General features: G+C 30.4%; 2 protein-coding genes across 2 annotated transcripts; one reads left to right on the top strand and one right to left on the bottom strand.

The window, feature by feature from the left end:
* Positions 1-352: 352 nt before the first annotated feature.
* LOC114380052 (probable protein phosphatase 2C 4) lies at positions 353-3,806 on the bottom strand. The gene is made up of 4 exons (XM_028338962.1): positions 1,920-3,806; positions 1,716-1,829; positions 996-1,260; positions 353-897 (listed from the first exon to the last, which is right to left on the bottom strand). The coding sequence occupies exons 1-4, from the start codon at positions 3,585-3,587 to the stop codon at positions 782-784; spliced, it is 2,163 nt and encodes a 720-aa protein (XP_028194763.1). The 5' UTR covers positions 3,588-3,806; the 3' UTR covers positions 353-781.
* A 12,666-nt stretch (positions 3,807-16,472) lies between these two features.
* LOC114378371 (mitochondrial import inner membrane translocase subunit Tim9-like) lies at positions 16,473-18,033 on the top strand. Its single transcript, XM_028336955.1, has 2 exons — positions 16,473-16,692; positions 17,659-18,033. Exons 1-2 carry the CDS (start codon positions 16,598-16,600, stop codon positions 17,843-17,845), a joined length of 282 nt encoding a protein of 93 aa, XP_028192756.1. The 5' UTR covers positions 16,473-16,597; the 3' UTR covers positions 17,846-18,033.
* Positions 18,034-22,411: the final 4,378 nt, after the last annotated feature.

Raw genomic sequence — 22,411 nt, 5'->3', positions numbered from 1 at the left:
TGAAAATCGTCGTAAGTGTCGTCAACGACTCAACCCAAAAAAGCTGGAAAAATAAAGAATTATTAAGGTCAAAAACTAAAATTCAAAGTTGATTGCGATAAACAGCGTGCCTGATACGAAATTCCACCACATGTTTGCTTCTTATTAGAAATTGGCAATAAGAGAACAAAAAGCATCAAATGGTTCAAATTGGACACACGTAAGAGGGGGAGAAAAAAGACCATTTCGCTGAAGGAATATAGCCCAACGCAATTAAATAAAATAAAATAAAGAATGCCATATTGCAAATAGGGCTTGATCCGCATCAATTTGAAAAGGCAAACATAACCTGCATGAACCTTGAGCCATATTGTAGGCATTTTGAAATATGTTGTATTTTTTTAATTGTTATTTTGAATGGAAAAAAGATGCATCATGCACAGATGACTAACCCTGCCATTTTGCCAACCAGAGTTGCACAAAGTGATGGAGGGTGCTAGTGCTTTCTGCACGACCAAAAGATTTTTAAGGAATGACTTTTATTACAAAAATTACAATTTTATGCGAGTTATAATCAACAAAATCCAGGTTTTACAACTTTACAATCCTCACCACCCACTTAATTGCACAACTAACCCAGGGCTTCTTAGTTGGTGTTTTACCAAAGGTGAGTATGGAGGGGGGAAAACAGCAAAAAGGATGCCTCACCCATCTTCGGCACTATATATATATCTCATATCCTTTTCCTTCTTTTTTTTTTATATATATATATGATAATATATATGGTTTTCTGTATACTTATTTATACACATGATCTCCATATCCTTCCCTCCAAAGAAATAACAATGATGGAAACATCATCATGGTAACGTCGCCGATCACCCTGTGGAATTTCGAGCAACTCGTGAAAGTCCAAACCTGAAGATTAACAAGGCAAAAATATCAGTAAAACCAAGGACCCATTATGCGATTGTGAGATCTTTGAATGAAATTGTTGGTTGTAATTTCATCAGTACCAGCTTTCTTTGCAGCACGAAACAACACTTCTTCAACCAAATGTTGAGCCGGGTCTCCCTCAGGTTGCAATGTGATGAAAAGCTCAACTTCAGCCACTGCCTCTTCATTTGACAAGTACTGGTAGAGCCCATCGGAGCATAGTATCAAAAATTTGTCCTTTGGACCTAATCTGTGATGTTTTAGATATGGTAGGCAGCTTATGTAAGGAGAGTTTCCTACGTAGTCTATTCTAAACATCTCCAAAAGTGCGTTGTTCCACTTTGGCTGCATATGATACCCACCAGCAATAAGAAAATGCAGAACAGTGTCCATTTAAAGCTTAGTAAATGCTGCTCAGATTTAATATGCCAGATTTCTAAAGATGCACTGATAATTCATAACTCAATATTCCAATTTCTGTTAAGAGGAAATAAGTTACTACTTACTAATGCGAGATTCATTATTGCACCCTATGAGAATGAAACCTAACTTGAGTATCACAACTAATACTAGCAGTAACAATTTTTTCTATATCCTTATATTCCAAGGATTAGGCTAGTAATTGGATTTAAGGAACCTTCTGTGACAACAAAAAGTAATGTGGAAGGAATATATCCTGTTATAGGCAATGTAAACCGTTCAACTATCCCATATTTTGTTGAATCCCTTGCCATTCATATCAAAGATATATAACCACGGTAAAGTAAAATGAATAGATTTGGATATATCTAGATACCAACCTGTTTGAGAAATCCGGCACCAAATGCTCGGGTAACCTTGAGAGAACCCTTAACACGGTCATTTACAACAGCAAAAGGATCATCCGGGTGATCTTTTTTAATTTTCTGGATTTCCTGAAATAGAAACCAGACATTTCTCAATCAAGACATGCAGCGAAACACAAACCAGCTAAAACAGCAATCAAACGGAGACAAATGACTTACTTCCTCAACACTAGTACTATGATCCTTGGTAAGCTGAATCGCGCTCAAACTCGGAACCAAGTTGGAGGTATCAACATCCCAAGATTCAAGGTCATTCATTGTCTCCTCATTGATCCTCTCCAAGTCCTGCCTGATCTTCCCAAGCCAGTAATCAGGCTCAACCTTCTGAGCCAGCACGGCGCGACTATCCCCCACATTCATCACATAAACATCCTCCCCCTTCATCAACATCACAAGAACACAAGAACCCATCAAAGCCAATTCAGGATTCTCCATCAACATCTTATCCGCGACATCAAGATAAGACTCCTCAGTCTTCCTCAAAGCCCGAGATAGAGCTTCCAAAACATCCGAATGATTAATAGAACTCGCTGCTCCACCTGACCCAGATCGACTTAAATTTAATTGCTCCTTCAATCTCCGATCAAGCTCTAATCTTTCCCTATCCCACTCACACTTCCACCTCCGTTGATTCTCCTCCCATTTCTTTGCAGCACCCTGGAACTTGTTCCTCGAATTCCTACCTCTCTTATTACCACTCTTACTATTATTATCATTATTATCTTGCTCAACACAGTGAGAACAAGCATCATCTTCATCAGCAACCGTAAAATCTGCAACATCAGTTGTAACATCTCGCAACATGTCCTCTTTCGGCATCGAATTTTCGGGTGCAGACCGATCATCCCACAACAACCCTTTAAGCTCCTTATGCACCGCGGTGTAGAGATTGGAGAGAAGGTAATCAGGTGCATCAGGTCCACTGAAACCATCATAGATCCCCACGAAAACCCAACCGTGTTCCTCAGACACCACAACATGAACGCGATCTTCCCCTGCTTTCCCCTGCGCCCATTGAAGATTCTGACTCTCCATCGAATCATCATCCTCCAAACTCCCCTCACTGCTCAGATTCACGCTCAGATTCTCATTATGCTTCTCCGCCGCCGCCATCACCATCCACTCCGGCTCCTTCATCACCACGCCCTTGATCGGAGCTACAATCGAACTCTGCCCCCGAGACAGAGTCTTCGAAATTGCCCTCTGCAAAACGCGAATCCACCTACCCTTCCTCGTTCTCACTCTCATACCTAACCCTAATCCCAACCCTCCGTGAGAGAAGCTTCTCTGAAATTGATCCGATCCGTTTCCGATTCCGTTCCCCTCCCTCTCCATCGGGCCCGAAAAAAGTCCGCGGTCGATGGGCCCCGACATGAACCCGCGCTCGATTGGGCCCGACATGAACCCTCTTTCCAGCGGGCCCGAGCCCGGAAACCCACCACCGTTCAGGTTCCCCGAGAACGGGCCCGAGTTCACGAGGTTCCTCGGAATCGGCTGAAGAGGCAACGCCGCGAAGGAAGTTGAACTCTCAAACGCCGCGGCTCTGTCGATGCAACTGTACGAGTACAAATCCACAAACGCCGTCGATAACGGCGTTGACGTGTTCGCACTCACCGACGCGCCCGAGATTGTTCTGAACGTCGTCGTTTCCTCCGAGTGCACCTTCGACGACGAAATCCGGGTCGGGTCGGGTCGAACGTAACAGAAAGAGTGACCCAAGCCCTCGTCTAACGGCTCCGTTATTAAAAAGGATATATCCTGCTTCCGACGACCCCCTCCACCGTTTCCGGTGAAGCACACCGTTAGCTTCCCTATGCCGTTTCCCATCGGAACACAAAAACCACCACCAAACAAAAAAAAATATATATGACAAGCTTTGAGGTTTGTTTTCTCTTGCTTGTTGCTACTTTCAATTTCAATAGGTATTGCTATAACACTTTATTATTATTCATTATGGCTTGGTGGAGAAAATGAAGAACTAGAGAGAGCAAGAGAGAGAGAGAGAAGAGCAGATATGTGAAGAAAGACAAGTCGAAGTTGAGATGAGAAGAAGTGAGTTAGAGAGAGGGCGTTGACTTTAGAATAAAGTTGTTTTAAAAAAAAAAAATAAGAAAACGCACTCGCTTTTTTTGCTTGGTGATTTTTATAAACAAAAAAGGGGGGGATTTGATTTTTATTTTAAGAGTGGGGCGTTGACTACATTGAAGATAAAGTAAAACTCAAAGGCTTATGTCCGGTTTTGATATCTTGTTCAATGTTCGGGTACGTTTTGTGTGGGAGCGTGGATTGCACGCGCTGAGGCAAGTGGATGAGGTTCGCGTGACTGATTCTGATGGCGAGAGCGTTGTCCTGTGTTGTTTGTTGTGTTGTGGGAGAAAAAAAGGAGGGTGAAATTTAAATGAGGGTCATAAATTTCTGGTTAATTAAGAATCAAAAAGTCAACAGGGGAAAAATTAGTTTTTTAAAGATCTTGGAAAGCGTGCCACGGCCGCCGTTGGATCAAGCGTAGTGTGTCCAAGATATAAAGGTTGACTAGACACGTGGCTTGTTTTCATTGATTTGAGTTGATAATTTGTCAACTTGAGGTGGGAGTAATACTATTTATTTGGAAAAACAAAAAATGAAAAAAATATTTTTTTGTTTTAATTGAAATGAAAAAAGGGAAAAGTAGAGAGAGAAGGAAAGGTTGCTAATCTTTAATTGAATGTGTTGGTGGGGTGGTTCGATATTAGTAATGCTGCCATCACTGCACAGCTTGAATATTTAGGTAATTTGACTAATGTGGATTTAAATGTAGCCCATTACTCCATTGACTTTTTTTTTTGTAATTACATATTGAATTGAATGTTCACATTTCGAATGTGTTTGATGATGCTTGGGTTGGAAGGCACACTTTATTTTTTTTACTATATTAATGATGGTTTTACGTTAGGATTTTTTTATTGTTGAGTACAATAATTAATTTCCCCCTAATTAAAAATATTACTTCCTTTGTTTTTTATAAGTAAAAAAATTAATTTATTTGTTCTCTTTTGCAAGTAAATTTTAATTATTTTTGTTTCATTTAATAAAATTATGTTCAAAATACTCCTCATTTAATAATAGGAAGTTTATATTTAATATCAAATTCCAATAATTAATAGTTTAAAAAAATGTTTTTAATTAAAAATGATACAATCTAAATGAAATTAACTAATTTTCTTAATAAGTATGAAATTATTATTATTTTTGGCTAATAAAAGAAAACTGAGGGAGTCATTTACACCATTTAATTTTACTAATATTAAATAAAATTATTCTTAAAATATACTTCGTTGGAGCTTATTATTATGAATAAAAAAATCATTAAAAATAAAATTATAATTAAACGAAAGATATTCATTACATATGAAAGAAATTAATTATATTTACTTATATTTAAATCTAAGATATGTGTCAATTTTTTTCTTATATACGGGTGCTACTTACTTGAAAGAATGTAAAAAAAATGCATCAACAACATAATAAATTTTCATGTCACTAAAAGTCTTTTTTAATTTTAAAAATGATGCTTAAAGTGTTATTATGAATTCGTAACACAAACCTCTTTAGATTGAAAGTGTATTAAAATTAAATTATATTTAATAACTTAAAAAAATATAAAGCTTGCAAAATATTTAGCTGTGCGTACATAAATAAAGGTCTGTATTATTTGTTTTTCCAGCTAGGTGCCTCCCATCAAGAACTAAATAAAGTAATCTAATTAAGTTATGTGAGAAGAAAATTAAACAACAAATGACTTTTGCAATCTGCGAGAACATGAATTTTCTTACTTTATAAATTAAACACAAAGTCACATAATTTATCCTTCTAAGTTACAGATCAATTCCTTGATGAAGCGGGTTTTGGAACATGACATATTGCACTCGTTTCTTTCTCACGTCCCAATCAAATATTTGACCCCAAAACTTCTTTTCTTGTTAAGGATCTCATTAACAATATTTTTACAACATTTTATCAGTTATAATTCTTTAACAAGAACCTTAAAATTTCCTCCTAATATTTTCCTTCTTTTATTTAACATCGTTTTTCACGCTTTCTGAATATTAGTAATTCGTAAGAGTTAGACTTGTACTCGTTTTTCATAATGAGATATGAGAGAAAAGATAAAGGGTCTGAAATCGATTATTAGAAGGATAGTTTTGTTTTGATATAATATCGAAAAGGACCAAAACCGCGTGTCATGATGAGATTTTTCACATTGTAATATTAACTGTAGGAAATTTACTGTTTGTGCTAGAATTAGTATAGATTACTCTGTTCCTTGAATAAATCCGCAACTTACAAGGAAGTCTGATTTGGCTGTTGGTAATCTTCCCAAAATATACCATTTCGCGTGTGGGTGGAACACATGGAACTTAAAAATTCGGACACTTATCAACCGGTCAAAATCAGTCTTAACCAATAAAGACTGGTTTAGTTAAAAAATAATAATAAACTCATATTTGAAAACAACTGAATTTGATTTATGTTATGAATATTTTGTTAATGAATAATCTATAAATGTTTGAACTTTAATGTTTATTATGATCCTCATAAGCTTTTTAGATTCAATTTACCTAAATTTTTCCTTAAAAAAAATAATTGTGTGTCTTATTACGAGACAAATAGATAAATAGTTTTAGTCATGTGATTGCTTCCTAACACCAATCCCAAATATTTAAAAAATGTATGGTGCCAAATTATCCCACGCATGTTACAAGCAACAAACTATTCTTAGAGAATAACAAGTTTTGCATTATTAAACAAAAAACATCGATTGTTATTAAATAAACAGTGGAGAAATCAACGGTTGATTTATTAAAAGTAACAATATATGGAGTAAGGGATTTCAGAAACAATTATATTAACATTTTATATATTTATATAAAAAACAACACGTTGTTATATAATATTTAAAAAATGATTGAAATTTATACATAAATTGGAATTTATGTAACATTGCTAATTTGCTACTGTTTCGTAACACACAGAGAGAATTCAATGCCATCATCATTCACTATCTGCAAGTGGCAAGACCTTTCTATGCCACCTTCTCCACAATCCATCTGCATGACCCACCTACCCTTTCGCACTTTTGTCTTTTAATTTTATTAACAGTTGCACAAACACCATCGACATAAGGGGAAAAAAAAGGTGCACATATTATTTTTTGATAATATAGATAAGGTGAATTAACAGTGTGTTTCTGTATATTGATTGAGAAATTAAAATATATACATATATATAAGTTAATATAATGTCTAGTATTTTAATAGATTGTATAGTAATTTTTAAAAAAATGTTTTATTTTTTAAAAATTATATTCTTAGGTATACTATAAATAAATATAGTTATGTACCCTTATGGGCTTAACTGAAACGAGTCTAAATTTTTACATCTTTCGCTAATTGGTGAAGTGGTAGTTCATAATTTCATACTTCATTTTGATAATGATATCACAATCCTTACACATAACTTTCCGTGACTATTTAATGTAAATGCCAGATATTATATGTTAAAAAAAAACTCAACAAGTTGCGCATTCAAACTATGTTTAATTGGGTACTTTAAAAAAAAAACTATGTTTAATTGGGAGCACAATAGCAATTGGATTTTTTTAAACTTCTCTAGAAGAAACACCATGGGCTAAGCATGGAGTCAGCTGCTTGGTGAAAGGAATGTTAATAATTATAATAATCTAGCTTTGGATCTTAAACTTGACTTGCATTTAGTATTATTATATACAGTTAAAAATGGTTCCACTTGAGAGAATTTCACACTTCAACCATTGCTGTCATTCAGCTTCTTTTTTTAGGAAAAATAATAATAATAATTAAACTTAGTGCGATGTCTCTTATTACATCGTGGACCTTTTTGGTTCTCTACCCAAATCAATTTGGTTTGCATCCTAATGCTCTCCACTTCAACCATTATGTCGATGTGGATTGATGCTTAATTATTTTTTACATTACATACCTTTTTCATTGCAAGCAAATACAAATGCAAGTCAAGGTTTTCTTTCCTTGCAGCACTAAAATTTGATTTGCCCTTGGTAAAACTCAAGTAAAGTAAATAGTGAATGACCATCTGCTCAGAACTCACAAGAGATATTCTTATTTTTTCTTAAAAACTAAAATGCAATTGATTAATACGTTGAACTTAATTCGATAAAAATAAAACTTTTTAGCAGCTTATCCACTTTTCATTAGTCAAATTATCTTTATTATCAAGGCTCCCACACGATTGTATCCTCTCAATCCATTCATAGATTGGTCGACAGAAGAATTTCTGTTTAGAAGCCAAAATCTCCAAAAAGTATCAATATCATGAACATAAATTACCTATAAAATATCATTGACAGTTTTATAATATAAATATAAATTTTCTTTGACATTATATGTAATATTATATTTTTTCTGTATTTTACTTTATATACATCTACGCGTTTCAAAAATACACTCTAAAATCAAAAGAAACAAGTTTTATATAGTTGTTCCATTTTTATGGTTCTCAAGAATATTTTCCAACTTTAAAGGGCAAGAAATCAAATACCAGAGTTGAAAGTCTAAATCTGAATATCAGTGTCTCAAGTTAATAGCTGAAATTTCCCCTTTCTGTCGCTAAGTTAAACAACTTTTCTAAACAAAAATCATTTTATATCTTTTATTTTAATTCATTTTATATTTACTCTATTTCGCTTTTGCTTGTCTTTTCAGTACTCCCAAAGTTGTCCCCACAAAGGGTTAAAATCTACATGCAATGGTAGCTAATTTAGAGTAAATTAATTAAATAAAATGGTTTAAGTTTGTTAAAAAGGAGCAATCGAGGTTGTTCTAGTTTTATGAGTTGTCTTCAGTTGTTTTCTTTACATGAGTTCTCTTGAGTTTGAATTTAAGTAGATAATTATGCTAAACACTTGTAAAGAAAATTTTGTCAATCATAGTATAATATTTTTTATTTGTAAAATAAAAAAAGTCTTATACTCTAGCAACTAATAATAGTTTGGTGGCTCACTGTCTCAAAAAAATAGTTTAGTGGTTCACATCCCATTAAAATGTATTTGCAGTCATAAACTTTATTTTTAAGTTAGTTGATTCCCATTTTTATAAAGAGGTTTAGTGTCATGTGATAATAATATAAAACAGTTTTATATTATTATTCAATCATAAATTATTATTTGAATTATTTTAAAATAATTATCTTAAAAATTAGTAAATTTATCATATATTATAAATTATAATTAGATAACTATGTAAAAAAAAATTAAACGTTCAGTGCATAATCATTTCCTCCTTTATAAATCACAATATCTCCTTTTAAGTTATCACATTTTCATACATATGACAAAAATGTTACAAATAATGTTCATGAATCCAAATTAAATTCTCTTCTCTAATTAAATTTTGCTATTGAACTAATATACGCATTATTCAATAAATTTATTTTTATTTACTATTAGTAATTTGGACTTTTTCTAAGCCGATTCAGAAAGTTTATTTTGTGAGCACACATACCTGATATTGAAAATCCCATTTCATTGTCGACTATAAGTTGTTGAATCGGCAAAGAGAATGTTGGAGTCTAATATTCAATGACAAGAAGACTGTGTGATGTGCCAAACAATAACAAAATGCAATGCAAGGAGTAGAGTAGATAAAACACAACCCATGAAGGGTAAAAAAATAGATAATGAAGAAGAAGTCAGAAAGAGAAATATTTGTTATTATTAGAATGTGAGCCATTGAGCATACACAATCCATGAGATTTGACTATATTAGGGGAATTGATAGGCAATAGCCACCATGGTCATTGTCATAAGCCTTAAGCATGAAAGAACACCAGCTCCGCCGCTTTTCATTGCAAATCACTTACGCGTTTTGTCTCACATTTTCATTCTCTGTCATCAACAACTTTGACAATAACATGCTTTGCTGTTTGGATTTGTGATTTCATTGTTTCCCATGCTTCTCCCATCCTTTATGTCTACCTCTGAAATAGTAAAATCTCAATTTAAAGGGATCAGATCAATCGTAAAGAAAAACTTTTTTGGGAACACACCAACTGTTGCCAAGACAATTGGTGTTTTTCTCGTTGAGTGATAAAAAATGATTTTTAGATATAGGTTTAAAATTGTACGATTATTATTGGATTATACATGACCTCACAACTTTATATAACATTTCTTGAGAAATTATACTAACATTTCTTGAGGTTTCGATAGATTTCTCGTTATACTCCTTTTTTTACACCTATATTAACCATATTTAATTGTTTGAAAAACATTAAACATTATATTTGTTTAAGAAGTAAAAAAAAAATATTTACATCCTTATACATTACATTAACCTCCATAATTTTTTGAAAAATAATACACAAGTAAAAAAATGATGTTGTAAACATTAAAAAAATAATAGGAGATTTATGAGTAATTTCAAAAAAATTCAGAGGAAATTAGTATAATTTTTTTAAAGTATTGTTAAATATACAATCACGAAAAGTCATATTAAGTTGAACGGTAAAGCCATATATTTGATATGTAAAAATGCTTGATTGTAACCAATGATTATGAAGACATTATATAAAAAGGTTTTGTTGAACCAGAAATAACAATAAAAGTTGGTTTTCATAGCTTGTATTGGCTTGGGTACCACCGGTACCTTTGAAGACACGGGAAGATTCAAATTTTACTGATAAATATTATAAATATTTTAATAATTAATAATATATGTTTGCTAATATGAGCATTATATATATATATATATATATATATTATTTTTTATTTGCCATATATATGTATTTTTTTTTGTAAAGGAGAGACAAAAGGGGAGATAAAAAAAGGTAAAAAGACTTGATTGGAAAAGTGAAAACTTCAATTAATGAGAGGGCACAATTTATTTCTTGTGTTATGTTTTATGTATATTTTTATACTAATGAATTTACATGTAGATTCAATGTGTAAAAATAAGAAAATAATAATAATTTATCTGCAATTTTAATATTTTAAATATCATGTGAAAAATTAAATCAAAAATTTGAATTGAATATAATATAATGAAAAAATTTGAGATCATATAACATAACATGCTAATGCCACCTAATCCTACCGCTTAAAATCAAATAAAAAATCTACTCGTACATCATTCAGTAGCAAACCGAAGCAATGTCCACCTTAAGTATTCGTTGATAGTGGTGTGGTAGATTCCCATTTTTGCATCAAGTTTTTTATGAGTCATTTTTGCATCAAATAAATATTTTTAGAAGATATTCCAACTAACTTATGGCTTATTTTAAAAAAATATTATGGATATATTTGATAAGATATTTCAATTAGTTTTTAATTTTATTATTAATTAAAAAAATTATTTGAATGTTTGATAGACAAATTTCTTTTTAGTAGTTTCTAGTATTTTTTAAAACGTTACTTGAATCATGAATCTTGAAATCCTAACTTTTAGTTCTTTATATTTTCTTTTATTATTATTCTCGGTATGTTGATCAAAATTTCTAATTAGCCTTTTAAATAAATTGTAATTTTTTTGTTATTTTATACTTTTCAACTAATTCAATAATTAATTTTGTTGAATACTTATCATTTAATAAATTAATTTTCAACTTTCAATTACAACTAACTTTTTAATTAGTTTTTGTTAAAGATAGCTTGTACCGTATACCTTATAAAACAGTTTGATGTAAATGTTTAAAAAGGAAAAAGTTTAAGTGCAATTTCAAACTTAAGGGATATTAGTATAATTTATTTAAATAAGAAGATGATAAATAGGTTTAATTATTAATTTAGTCACTTACTTTATTTATAATGTTCAATTAAGTTTCTCTATTTTTAAAACTCCAATTAGATCCTTTATTTTCTTAAAGAGGGAAGATCCACTAGTAATTGTTTTAGAATTAATTCTCATTCTCACCATTCATTTTCTTGTGATCTAATAATTAAGACTAATTATTTATTATAATCATTAGATTTCAAGAAAATAAATTAATATGATTTTTTATTTTTTAAAAATACCTCAATGTGTTACTTTCAGCCAAAATATACAACTTAATATCAAAAGCCTCAAATGGACTAAAAGTACCACAGACATTTTTTTTAAAAATAAAAAACTATATTGAACACATTTTAAAAAATAAAAGACTTTATCGAAATTTTAAAAAACAAGGAGACCTAATTGAATATTCAAAATAAATAAACGAACCAAATTGCTGTTTAAGTCTAAGAAATAAGAAATGAATAATCATTTATTTAAAAATTAATTTTAGATATTACTCTTTTGTCCCTAAGTGTCATATTTTAAAAAAAAAATCCAAAATAACAATTATGTTAACTTTTCAATGTTAATATTAATTATTATTTTTTCTAATTTTATACAAAGAATATAATATACACTGAAATCCCCTTAATTATTTGAAAAAATGTTATACCAACCTCCTCTAAAGAGAGATTACTGTAAATTTTAAAAAGAGAAAAAATTGACTTAAATATATTTTTTATTCTTATAATTTAGTGTTTTTTTTTATTCCTATAATTTTTTTCCATTTTAATGCTTCTAAAATGTATTTTTTATTTTTCGTCTTTAAAGCTCTTTAAATACTGATTTGAACAGTAAAAAAATGTTTTAAATAGTAAAAAAATGTTATCTAAAACATTTTAAAGATAAAAAATAAAAAAGCATATTTTATAAGAACTAAAATGAAAAAAAAAACTTACAGTGACAAAAACAAAAAATGGTAAATTATAAAGAAAAAATATATTAAAAAATTGTATAATTTCACCAAATTTCAATTTTAATTAGTGTGATTTACCCTACATAAATTAATTGGGTAATTTTAGTAATTAGTGCCCCATCTCAGTCCTCATAGCAAATAACCCCTTTGTGCATCTCAATTCCTCGATCACAGGGATTTTTTTCACTTTTTTCACCAACATTATCGGTATAATATAGTAGTAATATAATAGAACATATAATCATTACTGAACTTTTTTTATTGTTTTAAATTAATTATTATATTGGAAAATATTTATTAGTCCTTACTCCTTAGTTTTATATCTCTTATTATTTCTAATAAATAAAGTAACAAATATTGCTAAATTAAAAAGATAATATAATCAAATAGATTATATTTAATCAATTTGTTCAATAAAATCGAGTAGTTATTCTGAAAAAAAAAAGTCTTGTGAATTAAGCGAAAACTTTTACTTAATTTTATAGTGACAGGAAGAAAATAGTCATGATATTAAATGAATCCCTTAATTTGATCACTGAGATTTTCGTGGTTATGTGTATAATAAGACAAATTAAGTGGAATGAAAAATTGTTGGTTTGAGATTATATAGCAAGTCGTAAAGGTGTTTTTCTTTGACAGAAATTGTTGGTTTGAGATGCAAATCTGTAAATACAAAATTGTTTATTTTCCTGACAAAGGGAGTCTTCCACCACATGCTTTACTACCTGACCAATGTGACTATGCAAACGGTTTATTTTCTTCTTATTTTGCAGCTACTCATAATTGGAGAAAACAAAATTCAATTAAATAATTAACTATTTTTCATCTACAATTCGACTAAATCTCTACAATGCTTCAGTATAAAATTGACCTCAACAATGGTTTTGTAAAACTATATTTTTTTTATAATAATTAAACAATTGTTATGAATTGAGGACAAAGTATCACTGAATATTTTCCTTTCTATCATAATTGGCTTCCCCCAATAAGGTCACAGTTAGTTCAAAACCTTCAAATGGGTTGGAGCATTCCTTTTCCATTTCTATTGCTGCTGCCTGATATGCATGAACATGAATGATAGAACTACAAAAAAAATATTGGTGTTGCCTATTCAAGAGTCATGCTTTTAGTGTTGCCTGCACCTTGACACTCCACTGTTGATCCTTCTGTCCTAAAGCATTAAAGAACTGTTAGAATTGACCATGTACTAATATTTTTCCAAAGAAAGTTTCAATGGATAAAATATATTACAGGCACAAAATGCACTATGTATAGACCATAATTTTTCAGTTAACAATGAGAGTCTAGACCATAATTCTTCAGTTACCATCTTAATGATTGTTTTACCCTTTCAATTTTGGAGTTACACCATAATTTGTTTTGCTACCTGTCTGAGAGGCCAACACGTGTACATTTATCAATTTTAAATCATTTGTTTTGGTTGTTTATACCTTTTAAATGCTGTATTTTTGAAGTGTTTTATTGTTATGTTTAAGTTTCTTGCCTCTAGAGTAATCTTCATTTGTTTATATATATATATATATATATATATATATATATATATATATATTTGCCGGAAAAAAAAGCAATAAAAGTTGGCAACTAGTAAGTAGATGATGATTGTTTATTAATGGAAAAAACTTTGTTTTTAATGCATCAATTTATGATTTTTTTATTCGTAAAAATTAAAGATAAAACTAGGAGAATCATAATAACTCATCCATGTTGTTTAATAAATTAAATTAAACTCCTTAGACCATCAATCTATGTGATTGCATGTTCTTGAGATTATTGTTTGAGAAATTTTATTCCAAACATATTGAAGTATATCAAAGAAATGAGGTGGGGGTCTATACGACACGGGAGATTGAGTGTACTTTCTCATTGTTTTAGTTTTAGTCAGTTTTGACATTTTTTTTTGTGTTAAATCTGATTTTCATTTCAATAAAATTTTGATTTACCTTTCAAAAGAAAAAAAGGTTACAATGCTTTAATCAACGCTTTGAACTAGTAGAATATGACAATCATGAAATTATTTGTGATGATTTTTTTCCTAAATAAAAGTATTTGCTTATATTTTTAGAATTTCTTATGCCAATTTATCTATCTTTACCAACCTACTACTACTCCAAATAAATGAAATGGTATTTATTTTAATCATATTTTTGTTTGTGAAAATTAAAGAGAGAAAACGAAGAAAACTCCAATGAGTCTCAATGTCTCACATGGGAGAAAAACCATTTACAAAAGAAAAAAAAAACAAAAGTATTTTATCTTCTTTAAATATTATTAGTTAAAATTATAAAGATTTATATTTCACAGGGGCAAGTTATTTTAATTGTCAACATAACACAAGTCTTCACTGTTCACGGGTCGTTGCCTATTAGTCTATGACCCTATTTACAAGCTAAGTCTATTATAACAGTTGGTATTTTTTATGTAAAAATATTTGTCGTGAGAATTAAGTAGATCACTAGCCATTAGCTGCATTCATCGTTTCAGATGAACATGGTCAATAAGAATAAGAATAGAATAAAGTAACTGTTCTGGCTTATTTTTTAAATATGAATAGCAATGAACGATGCATTTATTTACTTATTTTATTTAGCATGTTTAATCGATTAATAAAAGTAAATGTATTTTTTGGACCCAAATCAAAATTTGGACCAAGACGGGTTTGTTGTCCAGTTGTAACCTTTTGGGCTTATAAATAAAACTGTCTCCTTAGAGTTTCGACTTGAATACGTGGGTCATGGAGGTGTTATTGGCCCCTACACTCAAAATTCCAAGATTACTTTTCCTCTAAAGTATTAGGGTATCATGATTTTACTACATAAAAGCGTGTTGGCACAACGGAATCAAGGGAGTAAAAAAAATACACAATGGAACCAAGGGAGGTTAAAACACCAGGGTAGTAGTAGGGAAGTGTGATTATGTTGTATAATGTGAAACAAAATCACACTTTCCTTTTGATTTTGTTCTTGAAAAAAAGAAATGTATAATAAAATTATATTTTCGTTGTATATTTTTTTTTCCAAAAAAATAATAAATGAAAGTGTGATTCTATTGTACACAATACATAACAGAATCACAATTCTGTTATTTTTCTTGGTGTTGTTGTACCATGATACTGTGATTCTATTGTGCAATAATAACATAAAAAATAATAAAATCATGATATTACTGTGCAAAAATTTACAACGAAATTATAATTTAGTTTGACCATGAAGACGAAAAAATAAACTTGACAACATGAGTGTTGAGAGTTAAGAGCAAAAAAAAAAGGAAAAAAAATGAACTTAGAGAAGAAAAGAGGAAGAGAAGAATGAAGATAAGGGATGTAAGAAATGATAGTTTGATAATTACTTTAATAGGTACCGAGAATAATTTTATTAGAACCAATAATAACCCAGTTTGATGGACATTGTTTTATGTTTGTCCATGTTTATTTACTTTCGAATATCAAAAAAGCTAAGATATTAATAAAAAAATATTTTATATTTAAAAAATGTGAGAATTATAAATTTAAATCACATTAGAGGATAATTAACTGAAATCAGCGTCAAGGTCTCAGTTTAATATGAAAATAAAATTAAATAATAAAAGGTTTAAAATCAAATTATTTTAGTTGAAAAACAATCAAATTATTATTATGATTATTATTATACTGATGTAAAATAATTTTATATTATCATATGATTATAATTATAAATTATTATTTGAATTATTTAAGAAAATTATTTTAAAAATTAATAAATTTATCATATATAATAAAATATGGTTAGTTGATTGTATAATCACAACATTTTTTTTTTCTCTTTTTATTATATTTTTTTTTATTTGAAAAGGATACAGAAGGGCAAAAATACAAACATAGACACACGTGCAACGACGCGTTTAGTTTAAATCTGAAACCCTGAATAAATAGGTTAAGTGGCAACTGGTGGTGTGACCTATATATACCATCTTGTTCCACTTCCGAGTTAGGGTTTGGTTTCTACCGCAGATCGCAGTTTCTTCCTTCATTTCATACTCTCTGGCAAAACCCTCGTCGACGGTGACCAATCGGTGGATCAAACATGGACAAGAGCATGCTAGCGGATTTGGATTCGCTCCCTGAGGCTGATAAGCAAAGAATGACTGTCATGATCGATCAGCTCCAAATCCGTGACAGGTTCTAATCTTTTCCCTCCTTAAGCCTCCATGTCGCTACATTTATCCGTTTTGCGCTTTCAAAATCTGCAATTTTGTTATCGTGTGAGCGTGTGTGTGTTGAATCGTTGACTGTTGACTCCCTTTTAGATTTCGGGGCTTCATACTACTTTGTAAGTTATGGGCAGCACTGTTGTTTGAAATATCTGTGTTCTCTTTCTATGAAGCCCATATTGTGAAGTTCTCCTTAAAACCAGCGCAACATCTGAATGTTGCTTCTGGACGTTTTGGGAACGACATTTTGTTATAAGAGAAGCTTACCGATGATAAGATGGTTAGAAATAAGTTCCATTCAATCAAATTAACCCCTTTGTTGGTCTCCATTTTGCTTTTATTTTTTTTTTGAGAAACGAGAATGATTGAACATATAAAATACCTGTATGCTGCTAGGTTTTAAACCGAGGGCGTTGTTCTGCTGTGATATTTGACATTGCAGTAAATTTTGCATAAATGAAGCTACATTGAGCCCAAAAACATTGATGTTGCAGCTGAAATTGCGGCTCTGGATTATATTTTAAAATCAACAAAAGGTTGATCCAGGTTGTAAGAATCAGGCTTATACTCCCACAAGGATGGGAGTTTGAGTCCTGCCGCGAATGTGAGGATCTTGTTGGTGAGTCATTTGTAAATTCCTTTCTGTAAGCTCTCATTAAGTCCACAGACTTGCCTTGGCCCTAATGAGTCATCGGGACTCAACTTAAACTTCCCTTCAACAAGAGAAAAACAGATTGTGAATTTTTAGATTTTTTCTGTTTATTTTTTCTGAAATACTGAAATGTAAATGTTTTGGACCACAACGTAGTAGGGATGATTGTTTGTTGCTTGATGAGGGGTAACATTGTCAACCTTGACATAGCAATTGCTTGTTTAGTTGAGCTTTTGCTTGGTATAAGATGGGATCCTGATTAAGATTTATGTTTCATTGCAGTCTGAGAATGTATAATTCACTGGTTGAGAGATGCTTTAATGATTGTGTTGACACATTTAAGCATAAATCCCTGCAAAAGCAAGAGGAAACCTGTGTACGAAGATGTGCAGAGAAATTTCTCAAGCATTCTATGCGGGTTGGCATGAGGTTTGCCGAGCTCAACCAAGGAGCTGCTACACAAGATTAATTTCTGTTTAACTTCTTCCAATGGAAAACTGTTAATTTATTATTGTTATTATTTTGAATGCAGTTCGTTTACTTGCATTTTTTATCCTGAAAAATGAGACTGTAGAGAATTCTAATTTGCTATTGGTACACAATAATTTGTGCTAAATAATGTCATCATTATGCAATCACAGTGTTTCTGAATCCTGATTTGATTGAGTTTATTTGCTACCCAAGGTCCATTACGAACTACCCCTCACCTTCCATAACTCCATTCCAGTTCTGTTGTGTAAAAGCAACCAAATCGAAGCAGAAAGCTTTGGCCACAAACTGATTTGGATTAGGTGCATTCATTTATATTGTTGTTACGCCTGGTAAAATGTGCCTATATATCAGTTTGATATGTAATTGGTTTGCAAATCATGCATGGCTTTGATTTGAGCCATTTGCATGGAGACCGAACGATATACATTTTCCCCGCGTCAGTTTTTAATGAACCGAATACAAATCTGCTACCGAGCATTTTAACAACTTTTATTTCTTTAAGGATGAATTACTTGTTTGATCCTTATATTTTTATTATTTGTACTTTTTAATTCTTATAGTTTTAAAGTGATTTTTTTAGTATTTATATTTTATCTTTTGATTCTTTTTTAATTTCTGTAATTTAAAAGTGATTTTTTTAGTTTTTATAATTTGTATTTTAATTTTTTTTAATCTTTATAGTTTAAAAGTGATTTTTTTAGTCCTTATATTATATATTTTAATTTTTTTTAGTTTTTATCATTTAAATATGAATAATATTATTAATTATAATTAATTATAAAAATATTAACAAGTAATTTGTAATTAGTTTATTATAAGATAATTTATAATAAAAAAATAATTTATAATTTATAACTAATTTGTAGTTAATTATTTTTATATATTTTTTAAATAAAAATTAAAAGATAATTAAAATATAAATTATAAAGATTATTTTTAAATTATAGGGACTAAAAGAAAATTAAAATATAAATTATAAGGACTAAAAAAATTATTTTTAAATTGTAGAGAGTAAAATTAAAATATAAATTATAAAGACTAAAAAAAATTATTTTTAAATGATAGGAACTAAAAAGTAGGAATCCAATTATTTAACCTTTCTTTAACTAGCCAGTTAGCAAATTGGAGGTTGTTGCTGCAAACATTTTTTTTTTCCTGTTAAACGTTTTTTATGGTTAAACTTGATCAACATTATGCTTTTTTTTGTCAAGTCTTGAGCCGGGCACTCAAGTCTTATGTTGTTTCTTGATAGGGAGTTGCTTAGGGCACTCAGCATGTCAAAAATATCCTTATGGTATTTTCGATTACAAATAACAACTATATTTTTTTTTATTTTTGCAATGTCATTTTTTTTTCACAAATTTTCCATAATTTAGTGTAAGTTGCTTTCTTTAAGGGCAATTTGAAAGTTTATTTGGTCTCCGGTGGTGTACGTGAATTTTTAAGAAGTATATGGTGATTTTCGAAAAATGAGACGGATTGTCAATCCGTACGTACGTTAATCTTTTTCTTTATACCGGCCTTCTTTTTATACAGTTTACAATTTTTTTTAATAAAAATAACAATTTTTGCAATGATAAAACAAATGAATTCACATAATATTTTAATGATTAATTTTAATTCAGTTATTGCTTAAATTTAGTTATTAATTTTAATTGACTAATTGGTTAAATTTAGCAATGATAAAATTTAATTTAGTCATTAATTAAAAATAATTTATTTCAAAAACATGATCAAATTTTTTCAAAAATAATGGGATAATATTAAACATTACAAAAAACTATTATATATAAGTTGCAAAAAATTTAGAATCAACACATGATAAAACAATTATTATAAGACAATTATTATATAAATATATTATTCATAATAATTAAAATGTTCTCTTGGAAATCCTAAAATGTTTATAAACATGGCCAATAAAGCACACGGTTAAGGGTGGGATCAATGAATTCAAAAATGATTTCCATGTTAGCTTTCAAAGACAAAGTTTTGCATAAATGTTTTCATCTAGCTCAAATTTTAAGTGTCTTCCTCCAATGATTGAACATAAGCCGACATTCTGCAACGTTCTCCAAGTGCAAATGAGTTCAATCTTTGTTTTTAAGAAAATAATACATGCTGCTTGGAACGTCCTAATATTAAGAATAGTGTTATGTTAGCAATTTATGTAATGAAATTTAAAACTTGAAAAATAAAGAAATGTTGACAACTAAATTAATAAGTTGCTTACCAACTGTTACAGGTAACTTTCTGCTCAGTAAGATAAGCCTTGAAGTTGACAGAACCTGGCACTTGATGGTATAAAGAGTGTTATCTTGGGAATGAACTGGGCAGACAACTGGTCTTGAATATGGTAAGAAAAAATGCACTCTTACCATAATGAGTTAAGGATACTAGATGATATCTGGTCAGCTAGTAAAAATCTCGTAGTGATGTCCACCCTGCTACAATGGTTAGTTGGTCCAAATCATTATTGTAGACAACGTTATGATAATTTTCGTCTTTGTCAATCAAATGTCATACGCCGTCAAGTACATCCTTCCACCTGACACCATATACCTTACTAACTTCATTGAAAATCTACAATTTATATCACAAAATAAGGATGGTTAGTTACACGAAATAACAGAAAAATCATATGTTAATTAAATCAAAATGAACATGACCTAGTCCTTGAAAAAAAGTCTCTGGTAGACCTGCGACATTCTGCATCATGTTTGCCATTTTCCTCAATTCTTCGTGCTCTTCAATTGTTAATTCTGACATAATTAACATTCAAGCAATTAACAAAATTAACATTCAAGTAACTATATGTTAATTCTTACTGGGCACATTCGTAAGAAGCTGCTCCAGTTCCTCGTTGAGGCTAGTCCAACGTGATGACGACGGATGAGAGCGCGACATTCTAAAATATATTTGACAAAATAATATTTTAGTATTTTTGTTCTACTAACATTTTCTTGTTTCTAATCCAAATTTTCTTTCTCAAATCTAATGTTTGTTTTAAAAATCTAATATAATATAAATTGTAATCTAATCCTGCTAACATTTCTTAGATAAACTGAATAATAAATAAATCATTCATAAAATCAATAATAAACAAACTAAAATCAGTATAAATATTTGTCATTTTTCTTTTTTTTATAATTAAAATCATTTAAAAAAAAACTCATACGAATTGGTGATCCATATGAATCATATGGATTGCCAATCTGTATGGTTCATACGGATTGTCAATCCGTATGGCTTTTTCACAAAAAAAACCATGGAGCAGACAAGCATGGCAGGGAGGAAGCATGGTAGGCAAGAAGAACAATACACACAACAATACACAAAACACAAAACAAGCAACACCAATGCAAACCAAAACACAAAACAATACACAATACACAATATCTAACGGCAAGGAAGAACAAGCACCACAGGAGGAAGAAGATTCACTAACCTTGAAGATGGAAGAAGAAGCGGCCGCAACAACGAGGAAGAAGTTGCAACACTGACGAAGAAGAAGACGCCGCAACCGACAGTGAAGAGGTTGCAAGAGAAGAGGAGGCAGTGCGGAAATGAAGCGAAAAGAGGCCGCAGATTCTCAAAAATGAAGCGAGAAGAGGAAGAAGATTCTTGGAAGAACAAGCTTTCTTTTGGAGGAAGAAGAATCGAAAATGAACAGTGACTCGTACGGATGAGTCACTGTGCCGCTTTTATATTAAAGGGTGACAGACATTTTCGCCTTTTCTTCCACGTTGCTGGGTGCCCCAGTAAAAATGCTGGATGCCCCAAGCAACTGCCTTCATGATATTTATTTGGGCCTAAAAATGTGATGTGGCCCTAATTAGTTTTGGATATTAAGAGGGGGTTTAGATATTTCAAGTCATTTTATAGTTTGAGGAAGTAAATTAGATTAATGTGTGTTTTAGGCAAAATGTTCCATTTTCATCACCTAGAAAGGGGTTACTTGTTATTTCAAAAACGAAACGCATTAATAATTTTAGCTTCGTATTATCCGACCAATGTGCTCTTACAATTTTAATTCTTATGGATAAAAAAAAATTTCATGGATCAAATTTATTAAAGGGACCAAAATAAAGTCAAATTAGATTGTTTTGGTAGTTAAGTTGTATTGGATTTAATTTTTTTTTTTTGTAATGGATCAAATCAGTTAAATGGTGCATTGTAGTAATATCAAATATGCATTTAGTGTATTTTTTAATCAACAAATATTAATTTATTAAAATATTAGTTTTGTTAGTAGACAAGATTGAATCCATAGTTTTTTTTTTCTCTTTTCTTATTCCTTAGTCATCCAACTCACTTTAATTAGTGGTGGAGTCATATGATCATGTTTATTCTAGTCAATTTTGATTTGACTCAAATTTAAGATATTTGGTTGCCATACAAAATCACTTTCAATTGAGGAAAATCAAGTCGGATTGGAGCAATATGGAGCTGATTTTGCTTCATGTACACGGAGAATCAATTTTGAACTTATGGCTAATGCATCGTGGTATATTGAAGAAAATGTCTGGTCTGGTCATAGCTT

This window comes from Glycine soja, chromosome 12 (genome assembly GCF_004193775.1).
Source record: "Glycine soja cultivar W05 chromosome 12, ASM419377v2, whole genome shotgun sequence".
NCBI classification, from domain to species: domain Eukaryota; kingdom Viridiplantae; phylum Streptophyta; class Magnoliopsida; order Fabales; family Fabaceae; genus Glycine; species Glycine soja.
This window is presented reverse-complemented; position numbering and strand designations above follow the sequence as displayed.